This window comes from Podarcis tiliguerta (genome assembly GCF_965153285.1).
Source record: "Podarcis tiliguerta genome assembly, chromosome: 8".
Lineage (NCBI taxonomy): Eukaryota > Metazoa > Chordata > Lepidosauria > Squamata > Lacertidae > Podarcis > Podarcis tiliguerta.
The window spans coordinates 72,876,917-72,891,976 of record NC_139541.1 but is presented as its reverse complement, the minus strand read 5'-3'; the positions used below and the strand labels follow the sequence as shown (position 1 = coordinate 72,891,976).

The 15,060-nt window shown below is 47.7% G+C and overlaps 1 protein-coding gene across 5 annotated transcripts in view; it reads left to right on the top strand.

The window, feature by feature from the left end:
- LOC310684656 (phospholipase A2 inhibitor gamma subunit B-like) overlaps positions 1-15,060 on the top strand; it is a 17,584-nt gene extending 2,524 nt beyond the window's left edge. For 3 of the 5 annotated variants that reach the window (XM_083456088.1, XM_083456089.1, XM_083456090.1), the window contains exons 2-6: positions 2,560-2,673; positions 3,683-3,802; positions 5,513-5,668; positions 6,883-7,017; positions 14,791-15,060. In XM_083456088.1, coding sequence (XP_083312214.1) covers positions 2,560-2,673; positions 3,683-3,802; positions 5,513-5,668; positions 6,883-7,017; positions 14,791-14,939 — 674 coding nt within the window. In that variant the 3' untranslated portion in view covers positions 14,940-15,060. Of the gene's footprint in view, positions 1-1,224; positions 1,316-2,559; positions 2,674-3,682; positions 3,803-5,512; positions 5,669-6,882; positions 7,018-14,790 lie in introns of those variants that run through there. The other 2 variants (XM_083456091.1, XM_083456092.1) reach the window with 2 other exon arrangements.

Sequence of the window (15,060 nt, the reverse complement as noted above, 5' to 3'; positions counted from 1 at the left end):
AGCCAGAGACAAAAGTGGTCAAAGCAATGGATGTGGATTTTATCTTCCTACAGTAGGCTAGTTTCTACATGTTATCCTACACTCTGTCCTCCAGCCTGGGAAGAGGTGAAGTTGGGCCAATGAGGGTATGGCCAATGCGATTTGGGGCGATGTAGGCAGTTCCCCTACACACTGTGCTGAGTGGAGTGGGCCCAAAATTGAGAAGATCCATAACTGAGAAGATCCATTTGGGGGCGCCAAATGTTGGCTTCACACAGAGCGTCATATTACAAAAGCATACCCTCCACCGTCCCACTGATCAAAATCAGGACACTTGGGTTTTTTTGGATCCTGAGCTCTCGTGGGAGCCAGCTGAGTGCGTGACCAAGAAATGAGTGACTTTTGGTCCAGTTCTCTGGTGCAAGCCAATGGACTCGCGCCAGACCCAAAAATGGAAATTCTGTGATCCAGTCAGAAGCTGAGGTGGCTTCTGTAATTCTGGGGTGTCCCACTTAAATCAGGATGAGAGAGCAGTATGCAAAAGATTACCAAAGTCCACCCATGTTATGGCCTGGGGAGATTTGTGAGGACCAGTCTGGAAGGCCTTATGGGGCCACACTTAGCCCCACAGACCTGAGGTTCCCCACCCTAGCCCTAGACCCTCTGGGAGTCCCTGTTTCTTTACTTAGTTGTTTCACAGCGCTGAGAAAACCCTAGAATTATGCGAGAGCTGCCACACGTCCGGACATTATCAGGATTGACTTCAGAGGACAATTTCTGAAATGTGGCGCTTTGTCCTGGATCTTTGGCAAATTGTGGTTTTTGGCATTTTTGTAAGAAAAAAAAAGCTTTGTAAATCAATTGTGGGGAACCTTTGACCCTACAGATGTTCTTGAACTGCAACTCCCATCGGCCCCTGCAAGTTGTAGTTCAGCAGCAACTGGGGAGCCAATGGTTCTTCACACATGCTGTAAAGAAAAGCCTCTTGATAGAGTTGCCCACTGGTTTGATTGAAAAGGAAAACTTTAGCGTGTCAGGCATATTATGAAACGTATTCCAAAAATTAAATAAATGTGTTTTTCACAGTTCAAGGATTTAGAATAGTCAACAAGTTTATAGAGTAAAAGCTAAGGTCAAGGAGTATAAGGGTGGTTTTGTAACAGTGCAAGCTGGTATAGGAAAATGTCAACACATGACTGGTAGGGATCCTAGGATAAACGTCCTATAAAAGGTCCCATGTTAGTCTGTGCAAGAACTCTCTCTCTCGCTCCCTCATCTTTTTAATCCTCAGGCTCTCCTACCATCAGAGACCATCCACACACAGCTTTAGGCTCTGGTAAGAAGTTGCCTACTAACTGGCTTGATCCACCGGTCTAGTAAGGTTTTGTGCTATGGTGGGATATGTTACTTAATATTTACAAAGTTGTTCGATTATTAGACTATGGAGATACATGTTTGAAGTATGATGGAGCAAAACCAATGATTTATAAAATGGTGAAGAAACAATGGAAAAGCATTCTGTGTATGTCATCTTAGGGCTGATTAGTATAGGATTCCAGATGTCACTGGGGCCTTTCAAAAGCCCTTTCTGGTGCCTTTTTGAAATCTTACTGTAGGGGGGATATTAAATACTTTGGGGAATCAATAATTGCTAATCATTAGGAAGACTTGACCCACCTTGGAACTATCCCTGAATTAATCTGGGAATTGGGCTAATGTTGAGGGTTTTTTTTAATATATTTAAAAATCCCAATTAAACATGTGGTTGGGATGGGGTTAGGGAAAGGAGGAGAAACTATGCCTCCAAGAGTAGGAGGGTTCAGTCCTGTAGGAGTTGGTTTCTTCAATGCCTTTCCTATGAGGAACATGCTGGTTAAGGAGATCCCTGCCAACTTGACAGCCCTGGGCAACCTGATTTGAGTCTGTCTCAAAAAAAATTTAATACAGTGGTACCTCAGGTTACAGATGCTTCAAGTTACAGACACTTCAGGTTACAGACTCTGCTTACCCAGAAATGGTACCTCGGGTTAAGAACTTTGCTTCAGGATGAGAACAGAAAATGTGCAGCGGCGACACAGCAGCAGCAGGAGGCCCCATTAGCTAAAGTGGTGCTTCAGGTTAAGAACAGTTTCAGGTTAAGAACGGAACTCCGGAACGAATTAAGTTCTTAACCCGAGGTACCACTGTAAATAAATAAGTAAATAATGCTCCACTGGAGGTTTTCACGCTGCAGTAATCTGACATAAAACAAGAGTTGATGTGGTGATTTTGAACCCTTTTCAACAAAACCAAACTCTGAATTCACAACATGTCCTTTGCATCTAATGATGAGAGAAATGCTACGACATGCCTCCTATGTTAATCTAGTGTTGGTTCTGTTACTAGAAATGGTTTTCTAACTGAGCTTGGAGCTAAAATCTTGCCCCAAATATGAATTCACAATAGCCATATGGGATTCTAATATGGCAACTGCAGTCACTGCTTTCCCAGATGGGCAATATAACTGTTTGGTCATGTTTTGGATTCTGCTCCTGCTGACAAGCTTACTCTTCTTGTTTATTGCTCTGAATGGTTTTGCAGCTACCTCAGGCAACACGGATAAATATTTTGTGCAACCACTCTTGCACCGTGTATTTCCTGTCACCATGAAAGCTCTCCTGGAACTCTTCTTCTTCACTCTGCTTCTTACTATAGGTAAGGAATGTTTCAATGTCCCATAGGAAAGGGAATTGTTCCATTAGGATCAATGGGGGCCAAGCTAGATGTCATTTGATGCCACCTCATTGGTGTGAATATCCAGAATAGCTTTACAAGACGGGTATGCAACTGGATATGACTGGTTGGCTGGATCCTTACCTCCACCACATGGGCCAAGTCAGACAGGGCTCCCCACTTGCCTATCACCTGATATCACAATGGCATCAAGTGATCTGCTTTCGCCTGTATGAACTATCTGGTGATAGTTGCAGTTTGCAAAAGTTCCCTGGGGAAAGGGACCAGCTGGAATCCCTTGAAGGTGTTTAGATAATGTCTACAGAAGCTTAGAATCTTCCAAATGACTTTGGTCAGATTTCCACCGGGCACCACTGGGATTCAGTGCATTGCATTGTTTGTCGATCTTCTCCATGGCTAGCTAAACCAGAATAAATTGTGCAAAATGATTACAGCAGGGGTGGCCAACTCCCAAGAGACTGTGATCTACTCACAGAGTTAGAGACTGACAGTGATCTACCAGGTCGAAGTTGTTGAGCTTTTTTAGGGAGGAAAGCCCCTTCTTGGGGGGTGCAGGGCAAAAATGTTGAGCTTTTCTTAGGGGAGCCAAAGTTGTTGAGCTTCTTTGGGGGAGCCGGTGATCTACCAGTGATCTACCACAGGTGGCCAGTGATCTACCGGTAGATCACAATCTGCCTGTTGGACGTACCTGGATTACAGAATGCAGAATGGAAAAGAAATTGTACACATTTGCTCAGTTTGCATAGCTGCTATTGATCACAGAATTGGAGCTGTCTGTCCCTCTGTGTGTAGCAGATTTTTCTACAGAGTCTTCCTTCTAGGAACAGGCTCCTGATTTCTAGAAACAGCCACAGATGGTTTAGAGGGACATCACTTTAGCTACCAGTGGGTGGGTTTTGCCCTTTTATTGAATTTGGAATTCTATCTGTCCCATATACTTTAGCTTGCCTTTTTTGCTTCCCGCATCCAGGTGCCTCGCTGGACTGTGAAACTTGCATAGTCTTCAACACTGACAACATTGAGTGCCAGAAGAAGACTTGTGATGCTGGGCAAGATACTTGTGTTGTTGGTGTGAGCAAAACCTCAGTAGGTAGGTGAGAGAGATCATAAGCCAAGCCCTGACAGTGAATTGGCCACAGGTCCTATGCAAGCTACATGGGCTTAAGAGCTGAAGATGCCTTATAGTAAGCTGAAGGTGCCTTATCCCCCTGCTCCAAGGTCCACCTGTGGGAACTGATAGGTTGGTGACTGCCAGGGACAGGGCCTTTCTTTGTGGAGGACCTATATTTCTAGAATATTCTCCCCAAGGAAATACATGTGATCAATTTTTTTCAGTCTTTAGGAAGGCCTTGAGGGCTTTCTTGTTTCAGTCCACATTCTTTTGTTGTTGTTACTGTTGTTATTTTTATTTGGTCCATCTAGAGATCACTTAGTGCCTGCAGATCTTGAAGAAATAAAGAATTCCTTTCAAAGAAATAAGCGAAAGTACATATAAATACAATGAACACAGTTTCAGGTGATTTGCATTTTAAAAGTCCAAATACATGGATATGCAATATACATATTTATATTTATAAAAAGAAGAGCAGAAGAAAATGACTAGGCAGCATCAGAGATCCTCCAAGTGTTCCAGTTTTCCAGGGATAGTCCTGGATTTACACAAGTCCCAGTTTCTGATTTGATCCCAGAATGTCCCACTTTTCCTTAGATTAGGACACCCCTCTTTTCATTGGAGAAATGTTGGGGGGTATGGTAGGACATCCTTATTTTCATCAGACAAATATTAGGGGTATGGAGCTATGAGGGCCCCAAGTTAAAGGCATAAGTAACTATATAACCTTTAGAAGACATCTGAAGGCAGTCCTGAATAGGGAAGTATTTTTAATGTTTAATGTTTCAATATGTTGTTATATATGTTGGAAGCTGCCCAGAGTGGCTGGGGCAATCCAGTAAGATGGGTGGGGTAGTAGTAGTAATAATAATAATAATAATAATAATAATTTTTTTAAATGTGACTTTGGTAAGAGAGGGGGATGGCTTGCAGAGAGCCCAACATGAACTAGGACTCTTAAAAACTAGATGGCCAGTGTTGGCATAGCCTTAGAATCATAGAATCATAGAATCATAGAATCATAGAGTTGGAAGAGACCACAAGGGCCATCGAGTCCAACCCCCTGCCAAGCAGGAAACACCATCAGAGCACTCCTGACATATGGTTGTCAAGCCTCTGCTTAAAGACCTCCAAAGAAGGAGACTCCACCACACTCCTTGGCAGCAAATTCCACTGTCGAACAGCTCTTACTGTCAGGAAGTTCTTCCTAATGTTTAGGTGGAATCTTCTTTCTTGTAGTTTGGATCCATTGCTCCGTGTCCGCTTCTCTGGAGCAGCAGAAAACAACCTTTCTCCCTCCTCTATGTGACATCCTTTTATATATTTGAACATGACTATCATATCACCCCTTAACCTCTTCTTCCCCAGGCTAAACATGCCCAGCTCCCTTAGCCGTTCCTCATAAGGCATCGTTTCCAGGCCTTTGACCATTTTGGTTGCCCTCCTCTGGACACATTCCAGTTTGTCAGTGTCCTTCTTGAACTGTGGTGCCCAGAACTGGACACAGTACTCCAGGGGAGGTCTGACCAGAGCAGAATACAGTGGCACTATTACTTCCCTTGATCTACATGCTATACTCCTATTGATGCAGCTCAGAATTGCATTGCCTTCTTGACTTACAAGCTGCTAGGAAGAGCTGGGCAGGTGAATATCTCTAATAAAGTGCTTGTGTTTCTTCCTCATCCTCAGATGGACAAAGCATTCTGAGCTCAGTGAAAACCTGTCAATCTTCCGACATCTGCAATCTTTTGGCACCGGTTCATATGCATTTTGGCAAGGATAGGGTCATCCAGGCAAATGGCGGCTGTTGCACAGGAGATGCCTGTATCACAGCTTCTCCTCAGTGTAAGTACAGGACTGCTGTTTTTCTCCTGACTTCTTCTAACTCAGTGCTAGCAGGGCTACATCATGGTGTTTGTGACATAAAATAGAAGGATGCAGTCTGGGGTGGGAGCTATAATAGCAATGACTAAACATCTAAACCTCAAATAACAAATAACAAATAGGACTCAGGAAGGCTGGTCAACCACTGCCAACTTTAGGAGTCTGAAATATCTGCATGACAGGTGGGTCAATGGGTGAAATTGGGCATGCTGTAAACATCTGACATGGGAAACTGCCTTACATCAAACCATTGGTCCATCAAGCTTGGCACTGTCTATACTGACTGGTTGTGTCTCTCAATGGTTTCAGACAAGGATTATCTCCCAGCCCTACCTGGAGATGCCAGAGATTCAACTTGGGACCTTCTGCATGCAAAGCAGATGCTCCAGGGATGCTTGGTCTAACAATCACCCCTGCTTGAATGAGTAGAACCAAAGTGGGCATGGCCCATCTCAAATGCCATCTAGCTCAGTATTATTAGACTGACTGTCAGTGGCTCTCAAGCAGGGGTGCCAACAGGGGGGGGGGGTCAAGGGGTGTGCGGAGGAAGGTAAGCATCCTGTCTGTCAGGGACTGTGCTGAGGAGGAATGGTGGGAGCCACCCCCTCCCCCTGATCCTGAATCTTCCCAGGAGCAGGAGTGCAGTGTAGATTTGGAACAGTGGTTTGCAGAGGGGCACAGTTCAGAAGGCAGAAGCTGGGAAATACTGGATGGGGAACAGCTAGAAGAAGAAGCCCTCCCCAAGGTCGAAAAGAGCTCAGAAAGTCTCAGAACAGAAAGCGCAGAGGGTACAAGCTCAGATTACAAGACGTAGGAGTGACGTAGATTAATAGGGACGGAGGGGGGGAGTGAACCTTAATTGGGAGCACCGTTATTTCTAGAGAGACATGTTCTTTTCTGTGATTATTAAAACATCTATCTGGTAAGATGTTTCTATCATTGGATCTTCTTATTTACTGCCACGGGGAAGGAAGCCGATTCCCCGAAGCCTGACACTGTCCCACCAGCCAGGTCCAATTCCCCATCCCCTGGAGACTTGAAGCTGAGAATACCTTGTCCTCTGGCCAAGAATTTTATGGCAGCATCAAAAGCTGAACCCAGGACTTCCTGAATCCAAGTGCAGTCTCTTGCCATCCATGCTACACTTAAACTGTTGGTCTCCCTTTGCTTTCCAGTGCCACCAGTCAACACCACGACCAATGGAAAACAATGCCCTGCCTGCTTTTCTTTGGCAAGCTGCAACCCGGAAATGGTAAATTGTACTGGCTCTGAGGACTACTGCTTTGAGGTGGTCACACAACTCATGGCAGGTAATTGATTTAATATGAAACATTGTGTCAGGGAACTGCCATCGGCAGGACAGGAGGTGCAAAGGCTCTCTGAGGTAGAGAGAGACGTAACAGCTGAAGAGGGAACCAGTAGGGGGCGAACAGGAACGTCAAGGGAAGGAGAGTCGGAGGAATGGCTCAGAGACGCTTCCAGCGAAAACAGTGGGGAGGTCTCAGGACCTCCTATAGGGACACCTGTTCCTCGCCGGAAACTGTCACGCAGAGAGTCCAGAAGACGTGTTTCCGTTAAGGAGCTTTTATGTTGGAAACGTTTCTGAAAGCAACCACTTTCGGATTCTGCTAGCGATTGACGCAGCCATGCTGGAGGGGCTCCGTCACAGGCAGAGGTTTGAGAACTTGTTCAAACTCTGAGGGACTTGCAGTTTACGCACAAGCAGCTCTTCATCCCATCACAGCAATCCGAAAGTCACCGAAAGCTAGCTTGTGCCAGGGAGAGGCATCATGAGCGAACCAGCCGGAACCGGAGCAGCTGGAGCAGCTGGAGGAGGTCCAAGCCTGGAGGAAAGGTATAGGACGTTGGAGATCCAGCTTGCCTTGCAGACGGCGAGGCTGGAGGAGAGGAGGGCTCAGGATGCAGAAAGGGGGAAGGAGAAAGCCACCCCGCTCACCAGAAAGATGGCAGGATTGGTGCAGAAATTTGGGGGGGACCCCAGAAACTATCATGCCTTTAGGACAGAGATGCAATACGCTCTCAATCTGCAATTTGATGACTTCCCTGATGAGGAATCGCGAGTGGCTTTTGTAATTAGCCATCTCGAATCAGGGGCGAAGGACTGGGTTAGACCCTTGATGGCAGCAAATAATGAGATCCTAAAGGACACGATGAAGTTTTTTCGTGCCATGGAACTGATGTTTTCCAGCGACATTGAGCAGGGAGGGGTGCGAAGGCAGTTAATGGCTTGCAAACAGGGGAACCGGACTGTCCGTGAGTACTGGACTGAGTTCACTATGTTGATTCATAGATTGGGGTGGGACCTGTCTGCGGAGCCCATTCAGATGCTTTTCGAAGAAGGGCTCTCTTCGTCCTTAAAAGATGAACTTTCCCGGGCCCCCAGAGCGGAGTCTATGGACCAGCTGACTAAATCCGCGCTGGCCATAGGAACGCGCCAGGAAGCGAGGGCTTTGGAGAAGAGGGAGGGGAAAGGAGAACGTTGGAGGGAGCTCCGCATTCCAGACATTCCAGAGCAGCCTTTCCCGCCGGCAGAGCCGATGGAAGTTGGAACAGCGCGGGCGCGCGCAGTTTCAAACCTCGGTGAAGGGCGGAAGAAGGAGGGAAAGAGCGCCAAGAAATGTTATCTCTGCCAACAGCCAGGACACTTTGCCAGAGTCTGTCCACGAAGAAAGGAATGGCAAGGCATGGCAGGAGCTGTTGGGGGAGAGGAGGAGGAAAGCAAGGAGCAAGTAAAAGCCAACGCCTGGCTGCCACCGTCGGGGCACAGCAGCCAGGCCCAAAAGCAGTGAAAGTGCCCTCACCAGAACCTCCCAGACCTGCTCTAGTGATAGAGGTGTTGCTAGAGCTGCCAAACGGACACCCCCTACAGATCAAGGCCCTTCTGGATTCAGGCAGCTCCTGTAATTTCATGAGTAAGGAGTTCGCAGCTGAGCACCAGATACAAACCCTCCCCTTAAGTAAACCCCTGCAGGTGACCACGATTGACGGCAGAGAGCTGTTGGGAGGAGAAGTGAACCAACAGACAGTCCCCATGATAATGAGGGTGGCAAGGCACACCGAGAGGATAGCGTTTAATGTGGCCACCTTGGGAGGAGCTCCCATCATTTTGGGGATGAGCTGGCTGGCACTACACGATCCTCTAGTGGGCTGGCATCAGAGGGTGGTCTCCTTTGGGTCAGCGCATTGCCTAGAACACTGCAAGCAGGGGAAGGATCCAGGGGGAGCCAGGCTCACCCTAGCTGGGATGGAGGTAATGAATAAAGGGGAGGTGCCTCCGCAATATGCAGATCTGAGCAACGTATTTAGCGAAAGGGAAGCGGACAAACTGCCGCCGCATAGACCCTTTGACTGTCAAATCAACCTACTCCCTGGGGCTCAACTCCCAGTGGGCAAGCTGTACGCCATGTCAGACAGGGAGATGCAGGAGCTGAGGGAGTTCATTGACAAAAACCTGAAGCGAGGTTTCATCAGAGAGTCCCGAGCGGTGGGGGGCAGCCCAGTGTTTTTTGTGGACAAAAAAAACACAGATAAGCCGAGACTTGTAGTTGACTTCAGGGCCCTAAATGCCGTGTCGGAACCCCTGGCTTTTCCTATGCCCCGAATTGATGACATTCTGACCAGGGTGAGGAAGGGGAAGATTTTTACAAAACTGGACCTGAGGGGGGCGTACAATCTGATACGCATAAGGAAGGGGGATGAATGGAAGACCACCATGTTCACCCCTTTGGGAGCATTTGAATACCTCGTAATGCCCTTCGGTCTCCAAGCCGGCTCCGCATGTTTTCAAAGTTTTATCAACCACGTCTTGGGACCTTTGCTCTACAAGAATTGTGTGGCCTTTTTAGATGATGTGTTGGTGTATTCGGAAGATGAAGAGCAGCATGTGAGGGACGTGAGAGAAGTGTTGGGCCGGCTGCAAGCCAATCAGCTGTGGGTGAAACTGGAGAAGTGCCAGTTTCATGCCAAGGAGGTGGAATTCCTGGGGTACCGCTTGTCAGACAAAGGATTGGCCATGGATCCAGGCAAGGTCCAGGCGGTGCTGGAATGGAAGACACCGAAGACCAAGAAGGATGTGCAAAGATTCCTGGGGTTTGGGAACTTTTATCGGAAGTTCATCAAGAACTTTGCACACTTGACGGCGCCCATCACCGACTGCCTCAGTAGCAAGAAGAAATTTGTTTGGACGGTGGAGGCGGAGCGAGCTTTTGAAGAACTGAAAAGGGCTTTCGCCTCGGAAGAACAACTTCTGCATGTGGACCTACAGAAGCCCATGAGAGTGGAAACAGACGCGTCAGACCGAGCGGTAGGGGCGGTACTTCTTCAGCCGGGAAGGAATACGTCGGAGTGGAGACCGTGTGCCTTCTTCTCGAGGAAGCTGAATAAGTCCGAGCGGAACTACACGGTGTATGACAGGGAACTGCTCACCATTCACGAAGCGTTCCGGAGGTGGAGACATTTATTGATTGGGGCACAACACAAGGTGCAAGTGTGCACCGACCACAAGAATTTGGAGTATTGGAGAACAGCTCGAGTACTCAACCAACGACAAGTGAGATGGGCACAGGAATTTTCCAAATTCCACTTCGAGATTTGTTATGTACCAGGCCCAGAGAACGTCAGGGCGGACTCTCTCTCACGCAAACCAGAGTATTTGGAGGGGGAGGGGGCAATCGAAGAAAGACATGTCATTCCTGAGGACCGCTGGGTGTGTGGGGCGGCGCTGGTGGGGAGACGAGAACTGGTAGAGGAAACGGAAAATGACGAATATGCCCAAAATAAGCTCAGAGGTCTCAGGGGAGAGGGTGAGAGCCAGGAGGGTTTTGAGGAAAGAAACGGGGCATTGTATTACAAAGGGGCACTGTATATACCAGAAGGTGAATTGAGAGGGAGGGTACTCAAGCAGTTGCATGATAGTCCCACGGCGGGACATTTTGGACAACACAAGACCATGTGGATGGTCACCAGGGAATTTTGGTGGCCCAAGGTGAGGGAAGATGTAAAGGAGTATGTAAGAGGGTGTGACCAATGTCAGAGGGCCAAGGGGGAAAGAAGGGCGCCGGCAGGGTTATTAGAACCATTACCCACGCCAGAACGGCCTTGGGAGGCGGTATCAATAGATTTTATGACGGATCTGCCCAAATCCAAGGGGAAAACGGCCATTATGGTAGTAGTGGACCTGTTAACTAAGATGTGCCACTTTGTAGCATGTTCACATGCAGTCACAGCGGAAGAAACAGCGAAGTTGTTTGTAGAACACATCTTCCGGCTGCACGGCGCCCCCTTGAGGGTGATCTCAGACCGCGGCAAACAATTTACTTCCAGGTTCTGGAGGAAGCTCATGAGCTTGCTGCACGTGGAAGTCAATTTTTCGACTGCCCGGCACCCTGAAACCAACGGGCAGGCGGAAAGAGCAAATGGCATCCTCCAACAATATCTGAGGTGTTATGTCAATGACAGAGAGAATGATTGGGTCGAAAAGCTGGCGCTGGCAGAATTTGCCTACAACAATGCGGAGAATGTGTCCACAGGGATGAGCCCCTTTTTGGCCAATTACGGGTGTCACCCCAGGGCATTCCCAGGGGAGGGAGGCGAGAGATGGAGCGTCCCAGCGGCCGAACATTTTGTAGAAGAGATGGAAGCGATCCATCGTCAGCTTCAGCTCAACTTAGAAAGGGCCAAGGCACAATATAAGAAGCAGGCAGACAAGAACAGAAGGGAAGGTGAAACAATAAGGGTGGGGGATCAGGTGTGGCTGTCCACCCAAGGGTTGCCGTTCAAAGGGGGTTGTAAAAAATTAAGACCCAAGAGATTGGGACCCTTTGAGGTCATTCAGCAGGTCAACCCAGTGGCTTTAAACTCCGGTTACCCAGCCACATGAAATTGCACCCAGTGTTCCACAGGTCGTTACTGTCACCGTACAAGGGGGGAGGTGAAGGGGAATACACCAGGGGACCAGTCTTGGAAGAGAGGGAAAGCAGTAACCATGTAGCGGAAATCCTCGATTCCAGGTGGAAGGGCAATCAGGTGGAGTATTTGGTGGCGTGGGAAGGGGAACCGGAGTCAGAAAACACCTGGGTGACTGCAGAGGAGGTCAATGACGAGGTTTTAACAGAAACGTTCCACCAAAGATTCCCGAGGAAACCACAGCCGGTAGCAAGGTTTAGGAGGGAGTATTTCGGCACCACCGACGAGGAAGAGGAACTGGAAGGATTCGCGGAGTCGGAGTTGGAAGAAGGAACGGACTCAGATGACGAGGAGTACCGAGAGACTAGGAACAACAACAAGTGGAGAAAGGTGTTCGAAACTTCGGACGATGAGGAAGGTTCTTTCCGGGGTTTTACCTCCTCCCAACCCGTAGGGGAGGAGACGGGAGGGGGTGAAGGGGGCCCTGGAGGGGAGGTGGATGTCAGGGAACTGCCATCGGCAGGACAGGAGGTGCAAAGGCTCTCTGAGGTAGAGAGAGACGTAACAGCTGAAGAGGGAACCAGTAGGGGGCGAACAGGAACGTCAAGGGAAGGAGAGTCGGAGGAATGGCTCAGAGACGCTTCCAGCGAAAACAGTGGGGAGGTCTCAGGACCTCCTATAGGGACACCTGTTCCTCGCCGGAAACTGTCACGCAGAGAGTCCAGAAGACGTGTTTCCGTTAAGGAGCTTTTATGTTGGAAACGTTTCCGAAAGCAACCACTTTCGGATTCTGCTAGCGATTGACGCAGCCATGCTGGAGGGGCTCCGTCACAGGCAGAGGTTTGAGAACTTGTTCAAACTCTGAGGGACTTGCAGTTTACGCACAAGCAGCTCTTCATCCCATCACACATTGCTTATGAGTTCTCTCCTCTTTGGGACTGTGAACCTACCTAGTGGCCATCCTGGGACCATTACCCCACTCACCAGATTGGGAAGGGCAGCAGATTTGCACCCTCTCTCCCAGCAACCGCTGCCTAGAACCCTAGGGTTGCTGCAAAGTTGCCATGAGCACCCTTTCCAGGATGAACTCTACACACATATAAAAAACCACTCTGAAAATGCTTTTTTTTTTTAAATCGTTTTAAAAAATGCATTGAATTTGCCATAAGGCTCACCATCGCCATCTTGTGTCACATTGTATACAGTGGTAACTTGTGTTACGGACGGGATCCATTCCCGGGCCCATTCGTAACATGAAAAGCCTGCAACTTGAAGTACGACGTCTGCACAGGCGCACGGCGCGATTTGGCACTTCTGTGCATGCATGAGTGGCGAAACCCAGAAGTAACCCATTCCGGTGCTTCTGGGTTGCCACAGGATGCAACCTGAAAAATGCAACATGACGTGGACGCAACACGAGGTATGACTGTATTGCACTTAAAACGTTTTACTTGCAGCTGTATAGCTGAGTCCCAGGTTGGCTGATGGTACTGAGTCATCCATGCCTCATTCTGAGGAGGGGTCCTTCCTGAGAACAAGGCACTGTGGACGAGATGACCCTTGAGAGAACCCCTGCTGTTGCCCCTTTCACACAGCAAATATGGTTTAAAGTTTAACAGCAGTAAGCTCTTGAACATTAACGATCAGCCATTTGCTGCTTATAAAGTTTAAACAGCATTGGCTACCACAGTGGCGAAGCAGCAGCAGGATAGGCAGTCTTGGGGGCCACCTTACCTCACTCTGCAAGGACCCTACATTCTTGAAAGACCTACATTGGCTCCCAGTACGTTTCCGAGCACAATTCAAAGTGTTGGTGCTGACGTTTAAAGCCCTAAATGGCCTTGGTCCAGTATCCCTGAAGGAGCGTCTCCACTCCACTCCCAGACACTGAGGTCCAGCTCCGAGGGCCTTCTGGCGGTTCTCTCATTGTGAGAAGTGAGGTTACAGAGAACCAGACAGAGGGCCTTCTCATTAGTGACACCTGCCCTGTGGAACACCCTCCCACCAGATGTCAAAGAGAAGAACAACTACCAGACTTTCATCTGAAGGCATCTGAAGGCAGCCCTGTTTAGGGAAGCTTTTAATGTTTAACAGAATATTGTATTTTAATATTCTGTTGGAAGCAGCCCAGAGTGGCTGGGGAAACCCAGCCAGATGGGCAGGGTATAAATAAATTATTATTATTATTATTATTATTATTATTATTATTATTATTGCTTCGATGAGGAAGGCATTGCCAAGGGTGAAGCCCAGGAGATTCCCAGCATGCTCCTCATGCTGCTGCTTATGCAGAGGCAATGGCAACAGATGAGGGACCTGTTCTAGCCAGGAACCTGTCCTGAGTATTGGGTCTTAGCCTTTTACACAGATGATTGCAATTTTTTGCAAACCCCTGCCAGCTGGGGAAATTGGCTTTTAACCTTCACTCAAGTGAGATTTGGATATATTTTGGCTGGAGTCCTGCATAAAGGATGCTGCATAACAAAAGGGGCCACCGTAGAAGGCAAATGAGCCAAAACACATTTGGCACTGGTATTCCAGCTATCCAGAAAATCAGAACATTAAGAACACCCCACCCTGGCATTTTAGCCATTTAAAGAAAAGCATTGAAGAACCATGAGTGCAACTGTACAGAGGGTTTATCTGTATCCAAATAATTGCATGGCTCTTTACATGTTATTGAAATATTATTTGACATACATTCTGTTTTATCCCATTTAGTAACTGAAATACAGGATTTTTGCATCTGATATTCAGTTTTCTGGGTTGCTGTGTCTTCCTAACTTCTTTTATACCAAGGTTCAAGTCCTTCTTTTAATGTAGAAAAATATGTTAGCTTATTTATGGGCAGCACAGCGATAAAATTTTGTGCATATGCAGACTGATTATTAAGTTTATTTAAGTTTCCCCTTAACGTTTTCATTTTACATGTATGCTTTTTTAGTCAGGTGTTTCCCTCCTTCTTTTTGTTTGTTTTAGGCATTTGTCGTTCAAGGAAATAGCTGAGCACTTTGGCATCATTTCAATGTATTTTGATTTCCTTCACCTCTGTGAGCACGGCAATGGAAAAGGGGGCTATAAACTGGGATGAATGAGCTTGTTTGAGCAGAAATGACTGAAGAGCTATTTCTACCCTGATCTTTGTTTTTCCTCTTTAGGACAGTCTATGAGCACCACTCTGAAGGGCTGTACTACTGAGTCTTTCTGTACTGCAATACAAAGTTGCAAGGTGAACTTGGCCAATATTGGTGTTTCTCTTGCAAAAGCTGGATGTCAGCCAGCCAGCAGGGCTCTTCCCTCAGCGTGATCCCGATGAGGCAACAGGGTAAAGATTCTCCTGTAAGGAACCCAATGTGGCAACACAGCACCAAGGGAAACTTCCCTTCCTATTTCTATGCAACCTTCTCGGGAGCTCATCAGCTGGGTCT